Source organism: Leuresthes tenuis, unplaced genomic scaffold (genome assembly GCF_036924035.1).
Source record: "Leuresthes tenuis unplaced genomic scaffold, fLeuTen1.0.hap1 SCAF_4, whole genome shotgun sequence".
Classification (NCBI taxonomy): domain Eukaryota; kingdom Metazoa; phylum Chordata; class Actinopteri; order Atheriniformes; family Atherinopsidae; genus Leuresthes; species Leuresthes tenuis.
In genome coordinates, this window is record NW_027325358.1 from 7,578,754 (window position 1) to 7,588,130 (window position 9,377).

The 9,377-nt window shown below is 40.9% G+C and overlaps 1 protein-coding gene across 1 annotated transcript in view; it reads left to right on the top strand.

The window, feature by feature from the left end:
* The window catches only part of cnnm2b (cyclin and CBS domain divalent metal cation transport mediator 2b), a 57,014-nt gene extending 48,040 nt beyond the window's left edge, over positions 1-8,974 (top strand). Inside the window, exons 6-8 of the mRNA XM_072384355.1 lie at positions 838-900; positions 3,652-3,830; positions 5,696-8,974. Coding sequence (XP_072240456.1) covers positions 838-900; positions 3,652-3,830; positions 5,696-5,977 — 524 coding nt within the window. The 3' untranslated portion in view covers positions 5,978-8,974. The remainder of the gene's footprint in view (positions 1-837; positions 901-3,651; positions 3,831-5,695) is intronic.
* Positions 8,975-9,377: the final 403 nt, after the last annotated feature.

Sequence of the window (9,377 nt, forward strand, 5' to 3'; positions counted from 1 at the left end):
CCAATTAGAATATGTCATATTTCATCTTTAGTTATGTAGTTTAATTTAATACAAGACACAAATAAGCTAATAATGCTCGACCAGTGCTATTTATTATATATATCTACCATGTTATATATCTTTACATGGACATATGACCCTGCCGGATGGAAGTTAGACATTTTGATTTCCCAAATTTCATTGAACACATCATCAGTTAACAGCTGTTACAAAAACACACACTGGTGAAATATTGCCCTGTGTTAACAACAGTTTTTAATGTTAGATTACAGAGGAATACTCCTACCTGGTTATGTAAAAAATACAAATAAAAATGAGTTTGACAGAATTCATCACTCTAAGACTGAACAAGCAAACACTTGTATTCCAGAAATGTAAGATAGTGTTAGAACGAGTCTCGAATGTTCCCGTTGTGCTTGCTGTAGAGAGTCATCGCAACGTCATGAACAAACATGAAAAACCAAGCAATTCACTCGGCTCTCTCAGTTCATTCATAAACTACAGTACTATTCCCTGCTCTGCTTCTCTTGGGTGGTGGGATCTGAGAGACACCTACTGGTGAAATGGTACAGCATCCTTCCTGTGGTGTGTAAGGCACTCAAAACTCAGAAATAAAATCAAACATTTAATGATGAGACACAACGCCTTGCATGACCTCTTAATCTGTACTTGTTCAGTAGCAGAAAAGATGATTGGCACTTTGCTCCTGACTGAAACTCCTCTTCCAGATTTGATCCAAGCTGATTATTTGTGTGTAATCCAATATATTTTCTGCACTTTGACGGTCTCTCCTCTCCTTTCTGTGTTTCTTTTGTCCTTCATCTTCCCTGTCCCAAGTGCCCCTGTCCCTGTCTCGTACATTTGCTGTCAGTAGAGCCGAATCATTAGCAGGATCTCCAGGTACAGTGGCTTTTTCTGTCTTTACACACACCTGCCAAACTAATACAATCACTGACAAGTGAAATCTGAGAATTTGAAAAATAATGTTTTGATGACACAATTTAACCAACATAGGTTGTATAAACTCACACGAATGTCTTTTATCATTTTGATCCTCATCGTGTGTATGAGTAACTTTTCATTATGTGGGTTTTTGTGAGAAGCAAAGCTTTGAAGAGTGTGTCTGTTTTTCCCTGAATGCAACATGTAGTGAAAACCTGTGTGTGTAAAAGAGAAAAGAGGGAAAGAGGAAAACAGATTCAGACTGAGACTTAACGCCCTCACCCCCTGAGCCATTCGTCAAGTGGCTGAATGGTGTTGCAAACTGGAGGCCCCAGAGTGGAACCAGGCTCCACCCCCCTCGCCCCTAACCTTTAACCCTCCGACTACATAAACAAGACCTGCAGCTACAGCCCCCTGCTGGACACCGCTGAGCGCACATACAAAGACACAGACTTCTACATGTGTTGACATGGACGGGCCCATGTCCGTACATAACTACAGACGAGCTGCCTCAAACACAAACACACCCACATGTTTGTGGGAATGCTGTTGAACAAATACACTCTCTTTCTGTCTTTAGCAGTGACCCACATTGTGCCTCTTCACGTGTTTCGTTCACCCAGTTTGATGCTGTGCCGTGCACACTGTAGATTGTGTGTCTGTGTGTACGTGAATGCATTACGTGTGTGTTCTTGACACACCGCACCACAGTTTTTTGTGTTGACCTGGTCCCTTCGGCCACTAGAAATTGGAGTACTAATCCACAAAAGTTCACATGCCGGGTCTTTGGCTCTCCGTCTGCACACACACGCACACACACACACACACACACACACGCATATTCCAACATGGGATTACATAGATTCCAGTCCACGTAGTAGCATTAGTGTTGGCCAAGCCGTTTCCACTTTGTTGTGTGTGATTTTCACAAGGCTTCTTTAAGAAGTGGAAAACATAATCTGGCTTTAATTAAAAATTACGGAAAAAACAGAATTACTCTTCTATGTGGGAGTACACACAAGGAAGCGGCATCACTGGAGACCCCCCCAACTCATTACCTGCCATATAAGACTTCTTTTGCTTGAAGACTTGCGTAAAAATTAGATTTCCATACATCACAGCAAGGCTTTGCACTAATATTTAACACTTGACTTGGAAAACACAGAGAGTGCTACTGAAGCTGCTGAGCACCTCAGTTAATTACAGAGTTAACAATCTTGTGAACATTTTAAATCTGGAAAATACTTCAAACGCCAAACTTTTAACTAATTTGGAGCATTAGTATACAGTTTCATGCAACAAAAATCAGAATTCCAGCCAAAATCCATATGAATTAGTTGCTACTGTGGTGCTGGATGTGTCATTTTATTAACACATGTTCAAATGAGAGCTGGGAATTCATGTGTCCAGATAAGCTCAATTTTACTGTTTGAACTCTTCACTCTGCTGTTAAGCTCCACCTGAAAAAACAATTACACATTGTCTTGTTCTTGTTTAAATTCCCTTTTCAGCCTTTACTTAGACTGATACTGATGTGTACAGAGGACCAAAACCAATAAAACCTAAAAAGAAGGAAAGAAAGACAAAGAAATACATAAATAGATGGACAAGTGAAAGTCCGCTGGTTGATCTACTTTTGGAGGCAGCTGACCGGCTTGAAAACAGTAAGCTTCTGGTTTTCATGCTCCTCAAGTCTAGGGGACGAATTACTGGCATTTCAGTTACTGTAACAAGCTAAACTGAACTAGCCAACAATGGTTTTCGCTGCACTGAGCACTGTAAAGACACCAAGTTCATCCCTGCCGTCACATTCTCCAAATCTGAGACAATCGTCTATAGTGACTGAAAGTTTGGCACATCAAGTTTGTTTCGTGTGGATTTGAAGAGAATTGAATGCTTCTGTCTGGTTTTCCCACATAGCCTGTCCTGCTTTAGACCAAGGTTAGAACACCTAACTTCATTATGATACAGACACAGAAATGCAGATAGGATATATGAATAATACAATTTTAATTCAGTTTTATCTATGTATTGTGATGCGCCACATCACAATAAAAGTCAACTCAATGCACTTCAAAGATACAGTCCAGTTCAAGCCAGTTATAATTCAGTATATTAATTGATATTCAATCAAATCAAATTCATTAAAATCCAAATGTGTCCAATTCATACAGAAGCCAGTTCAAAAAATGTTGTCTAGCTAAGGTAACCAACAGATTGCATTGAAACTTCACTTCAATCCAACACCCCCCCATAGGAGCATATAGGAGCTTTATATGTGAGGAGAAGAGTTTTAAATTCTCTGCTGAATTTAACAGGGAGCCAATGAAGTGAAGCTAAAACTGGAGAAATACATGCTTGGATATAAATCTAAATACAGTAGTTAAATACATAAACGAGTAAACGCAAAAATATAGTATTATTTATGTTTTTTGTATATTTGTTTACTTATTTAGTATTTTTGGTCCTTCGCAGTATGACGTTACATTTGTAATTGGTCACATTAAGATTTTACAGTTCATATAAACTTACAGCTCAGTAAGTCCCACACGAGGGTCTCTACAAAGCTGCAATTCCATTCATCACAACTTATTTTACCCATTTTGAAACACCCCACATAAGTGATGGTAGAATGGCATATAATTTAGACTTGACTCAATCACAGCTTCTGAACTTTGACCATCGTCCCACTCTTTCACTTTCTTATAGAGAACAAGTCTCCTCCACGGCCGTTTGGACTGAACCACTCAGATTCTCTGAACAGGAGCGATCGCATAGATGCCATCACCCCGACTCTGGGCAGCAGCAACAACCAGCTCAATTCCTTCCTTCATATCTATGTACCTGATTACTCTGTCAGGGCGCGGTCAGACCTGCAGTTTATAAAGGTGAGAACACGCAGAACAGGTGAGATGAGTAATGGTTAGTGTGTGTATTCACAGATGTTAAAAGTCTTTTTACAGACTTTAACCAACAACAGAAGCTGACGACCGTTTCTGGCGTCTCAGTGACCATTAATACAACCCTGTTTTCCAATAACTGACTTGCTGTGTAAATGATTTGCAACTCGGTTAAGAATGTCCCAGATTTTTGGGGTGAACTACACAGCACTACTGATTAAAATGAACAACAAATTCATTGTAATTCTAATTCTAATTTACAGCAGTTCACCAAAAGTGAGCAGTTAGTGGTTAATAATTGGATCCAAAAAGAAGAGATTCTTTTAAATAAGGAAATTTGTTTGTGAATGTTTTCTGAAGAAAGTAAAACTGACATCTAAAGCTGCACTCATCCATGTTTCTTCATGTAGAAAAATGACATGAATGAACTTCAGCTTTAGTGTTTTTTGCCATTTAGTCAGTCTGTTAATCAGACTTTATATTTTATTTTATAGCAAACTAAATGAAACACAGTGCTTTATACGATGCAAATGCAAAGAACAGCAGAAACAATGAAAAATGCATTAAAAACAGCAACAGGAAAAGCAGAAGGCCACAGATTTTAGGAAAATGTTGACAAAGATGCGTGTGTTTTTAACGTCAAACAGAGCAGGCCATCCTGAGTCACGATCATCAGTTTCATCACTCAACACGAACACACTGTGAAAGTGTCGCTTGTTTTAAAGAAATGAAGATGACCCGTGAGAAGAGATTCAGTGTGACATGTCAAGTTAACTTCCTGTCATCTCTTCCCGTGCGCTCAGTCGTTGCACTGAACAGCCAATCAGAGTGAGCTCTTTCACAGACAGCTGTTCTGCGTGTTGAATAGGCTGAAAAAAGACACAAACAGAGTAGCAACATGGGGGGCACTCTCTGAAAATACAACAGATGTTCAGCGAAGCTCCAGATGTTACTCGTGGATGGTTATCGGCTTGGTGTAAAAGGCACCTTAACTACACAGGATAATTTCCACAAGATAAATGAGTTATTCAGAGGTTTTCTCTCTGGACTGATGGATTCCCGACATACCATGAAATATTCACATCACTTCAACACAGGAAGCTGTTCGGTTTACTGGTAACTGTGGTTGTGTCATAGAGAGAAGGCATGTTCAGTGAATCAAGTTGTGGATATCGTGAACTGAACAGCATTTTCCCCCAGTACTGATGATGTTAAACTTAACATCCACATAAACGATCACAGTAGTTGTGGATCTGCTTCGGTGAATATGATTTTTCACAATAAGCGTAGTAAAAATGTTATTTTGGAGACACGTGATGGCAACAGACAGAATCCAGAGTTTGCTGCACCCCCACATTTTAATGCCACATTAATTTTTATACAGCCTAAATTTTCATGAAAACTGACATTTGGAACCTTTCTGTCAGTGCGAATGGTTTACATGAGGCCCGAGGACCGAGGTTACCATTTCCAGGAGCTCACCTTCGTGTTCGTTTTTATTCAGAATTTCCCAAACTGTTGTCATTCTGTTTTGTATTTGCAGCTTAAGAACGGCTTGTTTCTGTAGCCCTGAGAGCTCCTTTGACCTCATGTCGTGGGTTCAGTGTAACTCCAAGTCTACAAGTGCACCTTTTGAGTCAAATGTCCACTTGTTCAAGCCCTTGTTTAATTCCTCAAAACTTCCTCCAGTTTTGAAAATAATGCCTTGTTAATTTTTCTGATTTTCTGTGATGTTTTACGTTGTTCAGAGTCACTATGAGCAGTTGTCAAATACTTAATAAAACCAGCAACAGACAGGAGTTTACAGACGTATCAGCATGGCTCTGTCATTGTTTTCCTGTTTGACCTCCCAGGTATCACGCCAACAGTACCAGAACGCAGTGATGGCGTCGCGGATGGACAAGACTCCCCAGTCAACAGACAGTGAGTTCACCAAGATCGAGCTCACGCTGACAGAGCTCCACGACGGAGTGGAGAGCCCAGCCGTCCTCACCGCCACGGCCTGCACCGCCAGCACCACCCCCGCCGTGGCCATCGCGGTGGCCAACGAGACGTCCCACCTGCTCAACCAGCAGCAGAACTGTGTGGGCCTGATGAGGAGCAACCACAGCGGCCACAACGAGGGACCCATGTAGCCCCCGCTGAGCCCGGTGGAGACCCAGACCCTCCACCCTGTCTCGTGGACACACATGGAGTGGTGACGTAGATGGAGATGAGGGAAAGTGGGGACGCAGAGGCAGGTGGAGAGAGGGTTCTGCTCCATCCTGTAGCCCCCAGTCAGTCTGTCAGTCAGTGAGACCCACTGTCAGTGAGTCAGTGGGGGGGGACGGGTGCCGTGTCACCCCCAACACCCCAACCTGAGCGCTGTCAGAATCCCTGCTGTACTACACCCTCTCACAGAGGGTGCATCCGGACAGAACCTGTGACTGAGCTTCTTGTTTGAGACAATCTGACACTTTCACAGCGGTGACTTGGACTAGAGGACGACAGAGTGCAGGAGTACACACAACACAACACGACTCGCTGTACTTTCTCCTCAGGCCAAAGACTTTGGCCCCCCCCACCCCCTGCTCCCATCTCACTCACAACCGTCCACACGCATTCATGTCCCCACACAGAAACAAAGGCAACTCCCCCTCCGGTGCACCTTTCAGGGAGGTTCAGGCGACTGTTGATCCCATCAGACTCAAACTCAAACACGCAGAGAGCAACGGTTAGTCAAAGACTGCACCAAAAACCGCTTTGAAAGAAACCGTTCAACCACCAACCGAGAATGTTTTGCTCTATTTATTTATTTTATAATATTGTATGTATATATGTATGCGTGGAGACGTGATATGAATTAAACTGGCATTCAAGCATGCATGAGTGTCATATCAAGAAGAACATGCTACATATATGGGGATGAACATCCATTCATGTATATGAGGAGGTGAGGGTCTTTTACATATACAGTATGTATATTACAGATCTTATTATTTTTACTATTATCCTAAATCAGGCTTATGGTACACTATCTTTTTCACCTTTAAAAAAATCACACTATTGCCTTTAAGTAAAAATCATATAATTAATTATTTTAACAAAGTGCAATGAACCATGATTTATTTAAGAGATGATTATGAATAAGATAATTAACTGTATTATAAATTGACAGATATATTTGTATGTATGTACTGTATGTATATTTGTTTTTGAAAAAATGCTAAACTGCAGCCATCCACAAGCAAGATTGTTTTAAGTCTCTTTGTCTTTGTCTCTGTCATGTTTTTGCATCCTTTGACCTCAACGATGTCTCGTGGAGTTCATGTGGGACTTATGATGCCTTGACTTGTCACTACAGTGTAGTTCGGGCGGGTGTGGGGGTTATTGTGTGTGTGTGTGTGTGTATGCGTGCATGTGTGTGTGTGTGTGTGTATCGGGGGGCGTGGTATCTATGCATGTGAGGTGTCTTTTTTTTTTAAGCAATTTTAAGCATAATCAAACTTGATAATTGCACAGTATTAATGACCTCATCTAACGTGTTGAGCACCATCAACGTCACAAAGAGCAACCTCGACATTAAACGTGTCCATTAATGATGAACAGATATGCTTCTCCACCTTTAATGTTTATGAATGTGTTTTGGTTTTTTCTGTATGGCTGTGAGAGCTAACCTGGTCTTTCTGCTCTATTTTTACTTTTTTTTTTGGCGCGGGCAGCAGTTAACGTGAAAGAGACTAGACTGTACTTGTTTTGGCTCCCTACATACTGTAGTTTATAACCTCAGCTTATTAATTCTTGAGTTGATTCAGATCAGAATCTAAAATGTTCTTCACAAATGCTGGCTGCTATTAAAGAGAGATATTTATATTGTTCTGCTTTTATCTTAGGTGCACTGTAGTGTTTAGTTCACATTTCCAAGAGCACACATTTAAAGAGTAGTTTATTCGGGAAAAAAATATTTACTTGCTCTTTTGTTGAGTTAGACGAGAAGATGTCTGCCACAGTCAAAACACTCATTAATTTCACTTGGAAGCAACTCTGTTGAGCCAAGACCTAGTGCGAACCGCTACCACCATATAAAACCGTCTCTGTTTTTTAGTCTTTACATTAATTTACTTGCACCTTGTTTGTTTAATCTGCACAAAAACAGCTTCATATTGAGTATACAGACATGCATCTTCTCACCTAACGTGACAACAAGGCGAGTGAGCCTATTTTCCAAACTGTTGAACTTTATCTTAAAGGGTTTTGTTTTTCTTTTGTAGTTTCTTGCCCTTATATTGTACCTCATAAAAACAGGAATGAGTTTAAAGAAACTATGCGTGCTGGAAAATGTTCCTAAAGATACATAGAGTAGAATAATTGTTAACTTTACATCTATAGGGGTGTAGATTTTAGGCTTTAAAAATATGTTGATGCCACTTCCAGGGCTGCTCATTTACAAATGTTCTGTTCTGTGTGCTGGCCGTTTGTTTGCCGCAACATAAAAGTGTCCTGAAGCTGAATCTGTATTTTGAAAATGCAGTTGCAGATTGTAACCACTGGTGGTAGCTGTTTCCTCATGTATTTCTCTGTGTGTGAGTGTGTAAATCTGCCTCTGAATTTCTGAAATCTGCACACACGGACAAACAGTCCCTCCGGCTGCCCCCGCCACGAGGGGCGTCCCTGTTGCGTAACCAGATACAGAGCACGTCTGCATTGTTTGCAGCTGCGCTCGCTGTTTATTGTTTACTTGAAAATGCTCCTACGCAGTCCCACTCTGCTCTGCAGGGACAATCACTCCAGAGATAAAGTAATGTAGTCTGATTTAAAGATTGTGACGTTCACACAAGCGTGTGGATCTTAGTGCCTGATGGGGGAACAAGAAGTGTGACAATTAAAACATTTAAATGCACAACAAGAAACACTGTGGGGTGGGGGGCATCGACTGCGACAGGGTTATTTTAATAGCCTCTGACACAGAAAAACACACATGAACTCTCCACACTCCATCCTTCGACTGTGTGAATGCTTTGCAGGTGTGTGTTTACCTGGTCTTTTGTCCATCCCAGTGCTGCCTGTGTGTGCTGTTCATGATGCTTTTTCTACCTGAACACAACATTCCCATTGCCTCCAGCTGGTGGTTTAATAAAAAAGTGAATGATTAACAGATGAGACATGTGCTGGCTCGGTGTGCTTAATGTTGCTTTTGGTGTGTGCTCACACTTGACACCACAGACACATGTTTTACTGATACACCGGACTCGTTCAATCAAAATTTTAAAAAAATATGCTTTTTCAGATTAGGGTTGAGTACATTAGCAAGAGAAAACACACTTAATTCAGTACAATCAGGGATTTTGTTGTTATAACCTTACAGCTGGTGTCTTTTGTGTAACGGACTCTTTAATGTGCTACATTTTTTATATCCTCAGACTACAGAGGATGATGTCTTTCTGAAAACCTTCAGAAAATATCCAAGTCCAGCAAAACAGAGGCTTCAGACCGTCCAAATCATACATGATATTATTCAGAAGATTTAAGTATTGTATGATATATGATCGTTGATTC